Consider the following 14,432-nt stretch of genomic DNA (forward strand, 5'->3'; position numbering starts at 1 on the left):
AGCACTTGATAAACTGTAATGTGCTATTGTAGTGGATGAGTGCTGGACCTAGACCATAGTAGACAAGTTATTTGCCTCAAATCTATAATGAAAGAATTAGATGGGCTCTTAGATTCCTTCCATTGCAATTCTGGGATCCTTTGAACCTGGGTTCAAATTTCATCTGACATTTACTAGCTAGTGATCATTGTCAAGTTACATTATCTCTCTGAACTTCACATCTCTTGTATCTAAAAAGTGATATAATGCCTTTTCCATGGACTTATTGTGAAGTTTAGATGAGATAATGTTTGTAAAGTACTTTGTAAATTTGTAAGTGCTATGTCAGTTGTTATGAATAAGAAGGGACAGTTGTGGGGTATCCCAGAGCTGCTGAGCACATTTATGAATAGGCAAATGCTAAGTTTCTGGGAGCAAGAAGCTGGATAGCAAACATCCAAGTGTTCTGCTGGGTGGGCATGTGTTTAGAATCGTGACCTTAGGACAGAATGAGGTGGCACTTAGTAGTAATATGGGTTTTTATGACTGTACTTTTATCTCGATAGCAAAGAGAGCCATGTGTGATTTCTTCAAGGAAATAAATTGCTAAAATGTAGCTAATCTTTGGATGTACTCTCTATTGGGGCTCCAAGTGTGATTCTTAATACTTACTCTCTTGTAATATACAAATTACTATCTTTAATAAGGTAGTAAAGGAAGAAGTAATATATTTTACTAGTTAAGAGGAAAGAAAGACCTTTTTAAGTTTGTATAAGTGACAATAGGAATGAATGAAAAAAATGAGTATGGGGGGAGAATTGGGACAATTGCATGAGTTTTTTATTCATTTTAAACTATGATTGTGGTTACCAAAATACAACTTTCCATCTTCATTTTAATACATATGAACTATCTAGACTGAAAATCCAAATACTCTGAAGATGTTTCTACACTTTTCCTCTTCACAGAAGTGAAGTGTCATGGTCTTTATGAGCAATCTCCTGGCATGCTTATAATTCTAACGTGATTGAACATTTGATTTTTCTGTTAGAGGTGCTGGAGAATTGCGTCTTGATATAAACTAATATCCAAGATTGCTTGGGACTGGGAAGAGTCCAGTGGATTGAGGTTATGCTGTGTAGCTGATTTAGATAGAAAAGGAAAGGGCAAAGAAAAATTGGGGGCTTTTTTAGACATTTTAATTGCATGTGTCATTTTCTGAAATGTCTGCCATTGTTATTTCAGAGTCCTTTGCCTAGGACTTTATTAAAAGTATTTCCTTTTATTGTAGTGTAGTTACTGTACTTTTTGGCACTAAATAATCTTTTTTTGTATTGTTTAATTATTTCCTTTTGTATATATATGTTAATTCACTGAATAGATTTCTTGAGTACAGGAACCTTAGCAGCACCTGCTACAATAAATATTTTAGGTCCTGGCTGTATTGGTACATTGAATTCAACAGACATTTATTAAATTGAATCCCTTCTAAGGGCAAAACATCATCATTGTATGGCAGCTTATTAAAAAAAAATTGTATTGCTTATTCTGGGTTTTAGTGAACATCTTATTTTATGAACAACTTAAAGTAGTTTGCTTTCCAGTAATAGATTGGTTATCAGAATTCTACTTCTGTATAGAGGGAGGGTTGTGTTTTTAAAATGTATTTGTGAGTTGGTAACTTGTAACTCAGAATCCATTTCCTTATAGAAAGACCATTTCTTAGTAATATCAGCTGTCCAGAATATACACTTGTCCTTGTCAGAGGTTGGACAGTCATTTATGGGGAAGTTGTGGGGGAGATTCATACTTTGGGTAGTAATGAACAGTTCAATGACTTTTCTTTCATAATTGCAAATTATTTTTCCTAGGAAAACTAGCTGGAGACGCTAAAACTTTTGTTCCTTCAAGTGGATTTTATTGTTGTGTCGTTGATTGTCCCTGTCAGAAAATACATGTATCATTTAGCACTTCTAGTCTGACATCTCACTGCTGATAGTTTTATCTTTGAATTATTTTCCTTGACATTACTACAGTCGTATATAAATTATTCCTCTGATTCTTGTGTCATTCTGTATTAGTTTTTACTTCTCTGAATCTTGTCATTTGTTGTTTCTTTCACTATGATAATATTTCTATACCATAGTCCAGCTATTATTCTCCAATTTAATGGGTACTTCCCTGTTTCCATTTCTTTATTAGGACAAAAATTGCACTTGTGTGTTTTCAGGAATGGCACAGATGGGTCCTTTCTGTCTCTGTGACTTCTTTGGAGTATATACTACCTAGGTACTCATGTTTATAGTTCCAAAAATTTTTTTTTGAGTAGTTGAACCAGTTTGCATCTCCAGCAGTACAGTAGTGTACTTTACCCTCCCTACAGCCGAAGCAACAGTTTTTGTTTTCCTCATTTGTCTTCTTTTCCTGTTTTGATGGGTATGAGGTGGAACCTTAAAGTTTTCTTAATTTGTGTTTCTGTTACTGTTAGTGATTTGAAGTATTTTTTTATTTGGTTGCTGTAGCTTACATTTCTTCTTTAAAAAAAAAAAACTCTTCCTATCCTTTGTCCATACATTTATTTCTAATTTGTACTTTTAAAATTTATTATTTATATTACAGTAATATAAATAATGTACTTACTCTCATCACTTTCCACTCTTTACTACTCATAAATAGAATCTCACACTGTTTTACCAGAACAAAAACAAACATCTGAAGTTTTTGTATCCTTATTCATAAAATGGAAAGGTTTGAACTATACTTTGATACTTTTCTCTTGCAGAGTGCAGAGATTTGCACTTGATACTGTTAGAGACGAACTTGACACAGTAAGTATCAAGAAAAATTTGTTTAAAATGGAGTTCAGAGTAGGAAAGGCCTACCATTCCCCTGAAGGAACAGGTAGCTTCCAGCATGGCCACAGCCAGGTTAGGGTGAGGCAGGACCCTTATAGAATTCCGAACTTTGGATTTCCCGAGATACTATCCCCTGGCCATGTGACTTCGTGGTATCCTCTCTGATAGGCCCTTCCTCACACAGCTCTTTGGGCCTGTGCATTAGTTTCTGACCTCTAACCTGTCTATGTTAGGTCACAACCCCTATCACATAGGAATGTGGACAATAGAACTTTCTTACTTCCCACAATGGGAAAGTGTTTATATATATGGTTTTCTTTTCTGATGCTGGGTTTAATATCTGGGAAAGAGAGGTCAATCTGGTGTTCCAGGCATAACTCGTTTTGAAGAGGTCCCACTAATATTTGAGATAGATTTTTAGGGTCTTTTCCCACCAGAAGAGAAATGATAGATCAACAGCTAAGGAGGTCTGTATTTGGATTACTTCTTGGGTGGAAAGGAATTGGTAAATGGGAGTAGAGGTTTGTTTAAATGCAGATAGGGAGTTTTAGTAAAGGTTTCTGGGGAGAGAATAGAACTTTACGAGATAAAGGGAAGGTACTTGTAGTCTTCACCATGCAAATTATTCATTTTAAGAAGATTTGGAAAAAGGTGGGGGACAAAATTTGTAAGGAGTCTAGAGTCTTATACAGCTGTGTTTGCTGGATGTGTAATGCTTGGTAGAACACTAGAGGCTGGCCAAGGTGAAGTTCACTTAAAAAATACTTTAAAACTAAAAAGCCTCTGAGAAGGTTAAGAGCTTTGTGAATCAGTGTGAATTTGACACCTTCCTCTCATCTAGCCTGGCAAGATCTGCACCACCCAGGGAGTGGTGACTTAGAATGATGGAGGCTGGGAGACTGGAGGAAGTGATAAAAGTAATTGTGAATATTTTTCTGGGGAGGGCACTTCAAGGTGGGATGCTGCAGTGTGGACTTTAAGGCACAATAAATCCTTGGGGGAGCCCAGGGTGTTGAAGGGGATTATGGAAAGGGATATGGGAGGCAAAAGCTGCCTGGCTGCTTTATAATTTTGTCTGGGACCTATCTTATGGCCAGGGGAGATGACTTTCTTCACATGTCCCTGCTCCTTAGGACCCCCCTCTAACTCCAGCTAATATTCTAGTTTAGGCACATTTTTAGTTTCAATAGTCTTTTGTGGATTATTCCAGTAATTCAGCCAGTTGACATCAACTTTTAGAGAATGATAGTTTAAAATATCTGTGATGTTCAGTGTGAATCTTTGTTCTACAGGTGTAGATAACAACTCCTTTCTTCTTGGTCTTTGTAATTCGTATCCATAAATATTGTATATTCCGCATGCTGCTACTGATTTCATATGTGGTAGTGAAGTGGGGAGGCACTGTGTGCCAGTTAGGCACATTTTCAGTGGTCTTGGTGGCAGCCTGCTTATGTCTACCATGCATACTAATATTGTCCTTGGGGTTGGTAATTTTAGTTCACCAACCACTGTGAATTTATATAACTTGCAGCTGTAGAGCACCAGCAGTAGAATGTTGTATTAGAGATGGGCTTTTTCTGTAGTTAGCCATTTGGAATCATAGAAAGTACCCTGCAGTTTCTCAAGTGCAGTCCAGGTATTCTATTTCTCTCTTCTGTGCTGAACTGCGTCAGCTTCATCTTTATAATTTGTTCAACATGTACTAACTTGGTTGACTTAGCCATTCAGCTAAACCTTCCTTCCTGTCTTGTTTTTTTTCAGGGGGAATTAATTCAGTCTGTTAAAAATCCCCATGGATTCCATTGATGAGCCTTAGCTGGGGAATATCTTTTTTTTTCTTGAATTTTATCCCCAGTGCTTAGCAGAGTGTCTTACTTAACAAATGGCTGTTGACTTGATTTGATGCAGTTAGTGTGATGTCATCTGTTAATTTGGAGAACCCAGCTACCACTAAGATAACTTTTTAGCTTGATTCTTTTTTTTTTTAATTCTGGGGACACTGGGGAATGCCTTGGCTCTTGATCTCCTTGTTTAAAAACAAAGCAAAACATGTCAACATTCAGTGGATTATTGAACAAAGTCATTTCTGTAATCATGGCAGTTGTCTAGTCTCATAATTTTGAAGTACTTGTGAGAGAGACATCTGAGAAGATATAAAATTTTATTTTGCTTTATTCATTTAAATGTTTTCTTCAAATTTATAAAAATAAGCATAGTGGATTCTTAGCTTTGTGACTGTCATCATGCTGAAAGACTTTAGCCTGGAGATTCTTAATGATTTCCTATACCCAAAAAAGGATTTCTTTTTTAATAAAAATTATGTTTCACATTGATTACTGGCTGCATGGAAAATTTAGGTAGATTTTTTTTGGTGTTATTAGTAAAACTGATTTTAAAAAAATAATTCAAATAAGTATGCTTCATTACTTTTTGTAAAAGAGTGAATTTCTAATTATCCTTCTATAGTGGTATAGATTCTTGAATGCTAAATTGCTTTTTTATTTGGGTACATACTAATTTTTAGGGGAGGATGAAAGATATTATAAAAATAAGTCTTTGAAAAGGGTAGTTTAATCCATTAACATTCAGTGTTAAATTTTGCAGTTAAATTTCACTTTCCTTTGAATCTTGTTATTTTCTTTGTTGTATAGGAGTCCCAGCATTAATATTTTATTCTATAGAATATACGTATATATTCTATATAAATAGAGTATTCTATTCTCTATCCAAACTTAAAGCTAATTAAGTGTTAATCTTTTTTACCTTAGTTTTATAGTATTTTGATATTTTTTTCCCTTGGACTTTCAGTAAGATGGTAAATTCTGTCCTTCATCATTGTCCTAATTTTAATTACAGTTGTCAGGTTTCTTGTAATGATCATAAATACAGCTTAATTTCTGCTTATTTACCTCAAATTATTTAAGTTAAAATTTCAGAATATCCGACTGAACAGTACTTTAACAATATAGTCAGAATCAGTGTTTTATTTATAGCCTTTTCTTTGAAGTTTTTCTGACCTAGAGAAAAATAATCCAGGAGGATGTTTTCATATATATCTTTTCCAGCATATTTTTGGTAATTTTGTTTTACTATGCCACTATTTTTTAACATGTGTTTACATATAGGAGTCAATGAACAAAGAGGGGGTTTCATAGATGTTGAAAACCATTTTACATACTTTTGTTACTCATCAATAATACATAGGTATTGCTAGTTCTCACATAAATAGCCTTTTTATTCATGTTTCTGAAACAAAATATTTTGAAGATGTGCTTAAATTCATCCTGTATTGAATCCTCTCTTAGGTGCAGAGATATAACCTAGAATATAACCAAGATGATCCCTTGTGATGGTTCTCTGAAAGTTATTAAGATGAGGATACATCGCTGTTCAAAATAGCGTATCATACATGTTGCCCACTTTCCAGAGCAGGCAGTGAAGTTTTTCTACATAGTAAAAGTGGACTAAAGGATTTTGTAATCACTAGGACTTAAAACTGGCAGATAGAAAATTTTATTTGCCTTTCCTCCCCTCTCCCTTTTAATCCTTTTAATCTTTAAATAATTTAAAAAAGCAACATGGGAGAAGTAAAACTTTTGCCTCTCAGTGATTGAGGTATTGCATAATTTAAAATGCAGGCAAAAAAAATTTCACAAATTAGAAAGCTTTGTGTAAATATAAGCTGATGATACTTTAAAAATGTCATTACTAATTTCATGGTAGAGTTTACATCAAGTTTTTTTATGTCTTTTATTTTTTAAATTGGATTTTATTTTCAGTTCCAAATTTTCTCCCTTTCTCCCTTCCCCCATCCATTGAGAAGGCAAGAAAAAATAAAATTCCTTATAAACATGTATAGATAAATAAAACAAATATCCACATTAGCTATTTGCATGAAAATTAAATGATACTTTAAAAAATGTTTTCTGTGATGACTCTTTATAAAGTAGCTTCATGGTTTTGTGTGAATCAGTTAATTAAATATTTATTAAATCCCTCCTGTGTACTAGGTTCCTAGGATTCAAAGCCAAAACAGTTTCTTCCCTCAAATTACTTACATTTTATTGGAGGAAACAACATACATACACATACATATATACAAAGCAACTCCTTGGTGACATTAGGCAAGCTGATTAATCTCTCTGGGCCTCACTTTCCTCCTCTATAAAAGGAAGGGGGTTAGGTCAGATGACCTCTAATATCCCTTCCAGTTCTTAGTTGATGATCCTGTGATATTTATGTAAGATAATTTTGGGGATAAGGAGACATTAGCAGCTGGGTGCTAGAAATCTTCATGTCAGGAGAGGCATATAAGCTGAACTTTGAAGGAAAACAATGATTCTAAGAGGTAAAGGTGAATAAAGGAGTGCATTCCAGCTATATGGGGAACAGCCAATACAAAAGCAAGAGATGAAAAATGAATTCTTATGTATGAAGAACAATAAATAATTCAGTATCCCTATGTTCCAGAGTACAGGGAAAGGAATTGTGTGTAAGGAGATTGGAAATGTTCGATAGGGCCAGGTTGTGAAGAGTTAAAAATGCCAAACAGAAGTATATATTTGATTCTGCAACTGAGGTAGAGTCACTGGAGTTGATTGACTAGATCTGAGCTTTAGGAAAATGACTTCAAGTTGTATGGAAGATGGACTGAAATTGGCAGAGACAAAGCATGGATATCAGTTAGGAGGAAATTGCAATAGTCCAGGCAAGAGGTGATGAAAGCCTTAAAAAAAAAAGAAAAAAAGAAAAGGTAGGAATCATTGCAGTAAGGAAATCTAGGACTCAGTTTTACTGTGGAACAGAGCAGAGTGGCAAGAATCCAGGGCTTGTGATGGTGGATGCTTCCCCTCACTGTACTCAGGTATTGGAAGAGGCTTATCCCACTCAGGCCACTGCTCACTTAAGGGGAGCAGAAGAGATCCAGGGAAGCTATTTTTACTTGGTTTCCAAGAAGCATGGGGAATAACAGCTTATATAAAGATATTGAGATGGGAGTGTCATATGTGAACAATAGCCCTTAGACCAGTTTGACTGGAATATAGAGTGCATAAAAGGTAGCTGTGTTGTTAAAAGCCCAGAGAGATTGTCTAGAGCCATATTGTTTATGAAAGGGCTTTATTTGGTAACCTGTAGATTTTTTATTTCATCCTAGATACATTAGGCAGCTACTGGAGGAGAGAGGAGTACTATCCAGACTCTCCAGCAGCAATATGAGTAATCTAGCAAAAGTAATAGTTTTCAAGAGAATATTGTTTCCTGATGTATCAGGCTAACTGGAACAAATTCATGTTTTCCCCCAAAAAATGTTATAGTAGAACTGACTCTTCACCTGTAATAAATACTGCTATTTCATTATTAAAGGCATTCAAATGTTCTTACTCCTTCGTTAAACGCTTTACTGTGGATTTTAAATCTTTTCTTATTTTTCTTTATCTTTCAGCCAAACCAAACAGGAAACTGACATTTCTTTATCTTGCCAATGATGTCATCCAGAACAGCAAGAGAAAAGGGCCAGAATTCACAAAAGATTTTGCACCAGTCATAGTTGAAGCCTTTAAGCATGTTTCCAGGTATAGTAAAATATTATTTTAAAATAAGACTTTTCCCTTTCAGGTTATTTATTTATTTCAAGTTATTCCCTTTCAGGTATTTCTCTTAAAGCTTCCTTTTCAGTGAATCAACCACCAAGCATTTTTTAAAAAGCAACTATATGCTAAGCACTATACCAACTGTGGTAGATACCGTAATGAAGACATAATAATCCCTAACCCTTAAGAAGCTTATATTATCTTGGGAGAGAGAACATGTATACCCTTATGTACAGGCCTATTTTAAAGAAATCACTAATTTGTATTTCAGGCCATTGATAAATATGTAAGGTTGCTTTATAGAGGAATTAGTTGAATAAGCTATTAAATCTGTACATTTTTAATAACCTCTTTTCCAGAAAGTATTTATTGCCTTGCCTAATGACTTTTGGTATTCTCTGTAGTTTTTTCCTGTCGCTATCCAAAATATTGAATATGGTGGTTGTGTTATAATGATTTATAATTTTATCTGTACCTCATAAATGGTTTTCCACAAATACATTTTGAAATGTGTAGTTGTCTTTCTTAAAACTATTAATCACCTGTACGTATGCATTTATGTATGCATGTGTGTGCGTGTGTATATAATGCATGTATAAAAGATTTTGTGCTCTTTCCTGAAGTTCTTGAGCAAATGTATGAAGGGGAAAAAACTCCAGAAGCTAAGAAATAGCAAAGTGAGTGATTTTAGATAAGGATAGCTCAAACGAGTTAACCCAAATTATAAAATCCAATAGTATATTTGCTAAGATAAGTCATATGAAACAAGGAAAGAAAACATCTTATGCTCTAAAAGTTAAGAGTGTACTAAAGCAAACTCTTGTATTTTCATAGTTTGTTTGAGTAATGCTGCTATTTGTATTGCTTTTTTAAATCTCTTCTGAATTACTGGTCAATTCAGAAATTTTGTTGACGGTATTAATGATTTTGTTTAAAACTAAATACTGAGTTTTTTCAAAGACCCAGAACATCAGGTTTGTAGCTATTAATATCCTGTTTATTTTTACTTCAGTGAGACTGATGAAAATTGTAAAAAGCATCTTGGAAGAGTCCTGTCTATTTGGGAAGAAAGGTCTGTTTATGAAAATGATGTGTTAGAACAACTTAGGCAAGCTCTCTGTAAGTATATATAAATTTATCATTATTTTATTCGCAAAATAACGCCTTCTTCATGAAAATAACTACATTTTCCTTTAAATCAGATGGCGATAAGAAGTCTAGAAAGCGTTCATATGAACAGATAAAGGTGGATGAGAATGAAAATTGTTCAGCACTAGGATCACCAAGTGAACCTCCACAGGTAGAAATGATCTCTTTCCAAAGAGAATCCTAGTATACAGGGGGTCTCAAAAGTCTTAGTGCAGTTCTAAGCTTTAACAGCTTAAACCTACAAGTCTAAGACTTCTGATACTGCCTGTATATGGTTGTAAATTACTAGTGTTGTCATATTTTTGTTGTTACTCAAACTTTTCATTGAATTTTACTGTGGTAAATTGGGCTTACAAATATAGATCTTCTGAATTAAATAAATGTCACATATAACTTATTCAGATTTTTTTGTTTACCACATTGCTTCTGTTTACCTGAAATAGAATTCCATTATTTTAATTGTTGGAACTCTCTTGGAAAAAATCAGATATTCTAAGACAGCTTGTTCCTTTTAAGTAAATAATATATACTTCATCAAAATGCTGGGTTGTATTTTTGAGGTCTCCAGACTTGTATTTTTATTGATATATGTTGTTGTTTTTATTTTTATTTTTTTCTTAAAGCAGTTTTAAGTGCTTTTAAAGGGACTCTTAAAAATTAAATACTATACTGATAATTAAAGGATTGTGGTGATGATCCCTGTGATCCCTTCCATTTCAAAGTTTCTGTTCCTCATTTTCTTCAAAGATGAGTTTTTATCTTCCTTTCCATTTTGTATATTATGGCATCTTTCTTATTGTATGGACCCCTAGAATATTTTTGTTTTCCTGGATTGATGTAGGATTCACTTATTAACTGTGTGACCCTGGGTAAATTACTTAACCTCTATGGATCTTATTTTCCTTATCTGCAAAATGAGGGGATTGGACTTGATAACCTTTAAGTCTCTTCCAGCTTTAAATTTATGAACCTGTGATCTAAATCAAGAGGAATGTTAACTGCTCCTCTTTAAAGAGACTAATTTTCTTGAGGTCTTTCTCCATTCTTTCAGCTTTCTAATTCTAGCTTGCCTACTTTTGAGTTGAGGTAAGTATTGTATGAAAGAGGGGAAGTAGTAGATCATATTCTACCCCACAGGCTCTGGATGTAGAGGGAATCTTACATGGGATGTTTTCTTATTTTATTCATCCTCTTCTCGTTTTTAAAATACTGGCTCAGAGCCCTGAAGGTTTATCCATTCAGGTATAGCCTTAAGTATGTTCTCGAGATTTGTCTCCTTATATCTCTTGATATGAAGAAATTTAGGAAGCTGTATTCTCACATCAGAAATTAGACCCTACCTTCATGTAAGAGTATGATATCTTATTTTGGGATCATCCTGCGAGAGTGATCATGACTATAGTTTTTAGGACCCTTCCTTCATCTTCAGTGTAGACCACTTGATTTTTCTCTGTACTTTCATAAAGCATAGTAACTTGTATCAAACTTTTTATCAGAAAGCCTCATTTGTCCTTGGAGTAGGATAATTTATCAATTTGACATAATTTTTAGCTAGTTGCTAATTATTTAGCTATCATCTTACATTTGGAAAAGGTATTTAAATTGGTGAATTGAAAATCACTAACTTTTATTAGTACATTTGTTTCTCTAATGATTAATAATAAAAATTATTACTAGCAAACTTTAGGTTAGACACTTATACTGACTTTGCTTCCTAACCAATTAGAAACATTGCACTAATGTATAGGACTCAGTTGATCTCTCTAGGATTTGGGAATAGTAACCCTCTTCTGATTGAGCCGTATCTTATAAGACCCTCCAATCTCCATATTCTTTCCAGAATTCTGGAAAATCCTTGAATTGGTATAAGAAAGATGCCTTATTGTGTACATCAGCTGGCTGGAGCGAAAACAAAGAAAAACAACACCCGTAATGTGTTTTGTTTGGCTTCATTTGCAACCATGCAAGTGCTTTGTAATTTTAATTATTATATTGGAAATATCTTACTAATTTAACCAAAATTTGGGTTACTTTAAATAAATTGCTTTAGAAGACCAAATCATCTGATTTTTTTTTTTTTTAGGTGTTCTTTGGGGTCTTGTTGGGTGTAGGGAAACAGGGTGAGATTTTGTTTTTTAAGAGTAAAATTAGTAAAAAATATTTTGGAGGTTATAGATTTATGGTCTTTTAATCTTCCCTAGTGTACAAATGGAGCTTTACAAAGTGTTTGACCTAGCATGCATACCATGAACTTGCCTGGCTATTAAATTAATTTTAACCCTATTGGTCTTGGAAAATTAGATTCTGAAGTTGTCTGCTTTTTCAGACTATAGATCTCATTAGAGCCTTACAAGAACTTGAAAATGCAGCCTCTGGTGATGCAGCAGTTCATCAGAGAATAGCTTCTTTGCCTGTTGAAGTCCAAGATGTATCTCTACTAGACAAAATAACAGGTGAGAAAGAATGATTCTGATTTTTGAATAAAATACAAGTCATAGCTTTGTTTTTAATGTATTACCTACTTGTTTATTACCTTTTTTTGGATCTTAGATAAAGAATCAGGAGAACAGCTTTCCAAGATGGTAGATGATGCATGTATGCTGTTGGCAGATTACAATGGTCGATTGGCAGCAGAAATAGATGATAGGAAGCAACTAACTCGAATGTTATCAGATTTCCTTCGTTGTCAAAAAGAAGCCCTTGCAGAGAAAGAACATAAGCTGGAAGTGCGTAACTCTTTAATTATTTGGAACTTTTAAATTAATATATTTGCTTCATGGATTTTTTCTTATTTAAGCTTTTAAGGCCTTAATTGTAGGTCCTGTCAATTTTTTATTCTTATTTGTATATAAATATTACAGGCCATGCCCTAAATTTCTCTCTTCCTCCACTAATTGAGTTTTCCCTACTTGGACCAAGCCAGTTAGCCAAAGGAATAATCAAAAACTTGGACTAATAGCATTCTATTCACTTTTATAGGTAGCTATATGGAAGACTATGCAGTAGTAAAACAACTTGTCAGCGTTATCATTTGAAAATAAGAGCATCTCCTTTTCTTTCCTGGAACAAAAAGCAATAGAAAGACAGGACTGAAGTGAATGTTTATTTTAATATAGTACTTTTTAAATTACTGCTTTTATCAACTAATCTTTTATATAGTTGATTTAGAAGTTAAAATAACTTGTTAGCCATGAATTTTATTTTGATTTGTACAGTTTGGCCTTGTTCATATTATCAGAACTCCCCAGGGTAGGGAGAGGAAATTTTGGACATGATCTGTAATCTTTTCATGGTTAGACTTAGGTAAAATGTTTTCTGCTATAGCAGCTGCATAGTTTAACATTAATAAGGTTTTATCCAGAATCCAAAGTTGTAGATCTAGGAGCAGTTACCTGTAAACTTTTAAGTTTCTCTTGACACTTCCTGAATTGTCAGTTTGATTTTATCTTTTCAGTGAGGGCCAGCTGTTATATTATCTTCTCCAATTGTCAGTGAGATAACTGATGTTTTTCTTCTTCAGGCAGTAGGAGGTGGGAACTTTCCTACTTGTCATCATCCAGATTAGAAATGGAAGAGTGTGCTAGTTGATATAATCAACTTGACAGTCTCAGGATCAGAAACAAAGCATCATGCTCAATTCAACCTGCTGCATTCTTGTCTATTGTCTGTACTTCAGAGCAGCATGCACCTAGAACCCACGTAGACTACTAGTAGAATTCCGTACTCACCACATTTAAGACACAATGGATGAAAAATACAAATTTAAACACCAGATATGCTATTGCATTGCTTCTTTTGGCCTCACTTGACTTATCTACTGATGGTCACTGTATGTCTTAGGACCACTGTGCTCACAGACACATAGAGGCCAGTGTGATCAATGACTACATCAACTCTTTATACCCTAATTGTAGAGATACTGATAAAAAAAATTAAATGGAGTTGCCAGCCTATATTTCACTATGATTAGAATATATTATATTTCCCTTAATCATTTGACTTTCCTCTAGTCACCATTCATTCAATAGTTCCTCTCTCCTGCTCAATACCGATCCACCACACCAAAAGGAAAGGAATTGTAGTATTTTAGTATACCCCTTTTAAAAGTTTTATTTACCCATATTATATTTAGAATTATGATATTTTTAAAAATAAAGATAAATCTGATAATTTAACAGCTATTGATAATATAATGTGGTTAAAACCATAAGCTAATTTTGCTCTTGCTTATTTTCTTCTTATTAACAGAATCGAGGGTAAGTAGTAACATACACAGCTTTTGACTTTAAGTATGGTTTCTTTAACTTCTATCTAGCTTCTATTGCAGGTATTGGACAAGGGCGTTATCTCCTAATGATGTCGTCATCCATTAGCACACCCATCCTGCTAAAAATAAATATCAAACTCAAAATCCTGTATTGTCTCATGTTTTTAAAAAAAAAAATGGAAGAAGATATTTTGAATTTTTCCCTTACTACCTTATACCACTGTCTCTTTATTTTTTTTCATAATAGCTACTTACATCCAATGGTAGATTTTAACATTGGCAACATAAGGGAATTTCTTCGACACATTAATTCACTTTGTTAGCATTGACTTTCCTGCCTGACATAGAATTGTAATTGATCATATTAGAGAAAAACCTTACTTCCCTTTAACTTTATATTATAGGTAATGAAAACATGGTTAGGATTTTTCTAGGATGATGAAATAATCCTAGAAATTAATTAGACATATTAGTTGCTTGAAGATTTCTTCTTGGCCAGACTTAGAGAAACATGTTAAAATGTTAGCATCCAGGAGGGTTTTTTTTTTTCTTTTTATGTCTTCAAAATCAGGAGAAACTCAAATCTGTATC

General features: G+C 33.9%; 1 protein-coding gene across 4 annotated transcripts in view; it reads left to right on the top strand.

Moving 5' to 3' along the window:
* RPRD1A (regulation of nuclear pre-mRNA domain containing 1A) overlaps positions 1–14,432 on the top strand; it is a 95,123-nt gene that overhangs the window by 21,905 nt on the left and 58,786 nt on the right. For 2 of the 4 annotated variants that reach the window (XM_072605278.1, XM_072605281.1), the window contains exons 2-6: positions 8,278–8,407; positions 9,438–9,544; positions 9,628–9,725; positions 11,901–12,027; positions 12,125–12,300. In XM_072605278.1, coding sequence (XP_072461379.1) covers positions 8,278–8,407; positions 9,438–9,544; positions 9,628–9,725; positions 11,901–12,027; positions 12,125–12,300 — 638 coding nt within the window. Of the gene's footprint in view, positions 1–8,277; positions 8,408–9,437; positions 9,545–9,627; positions 9,726–11,900; positions 12,028–12,124; positions 12,301–13,889; positions 13,989–14,432 lie in introns of those variants that run through there. The other 2 variants (XM_072605280.1, XM_072605279.1) reach the window with 2 other exon arrangements.

This window comes from Notamacropus eugenii, chromosome 4 (assembly GCF_028372415.1).
Source record: "Notamacropus eugenii isolate mMacEug1 chromosome 4, mMacEug1.pri_v2, whole genome shotgun sequence".
In the NCBI taxonomy this organism is placed as follows: domain Eukaryota; kingdom Metazoa; phylum Chordata; class Mammalia; order Diprotodontia; family Macropodidae; genus Notamacropus; species Notamacropus eugenii.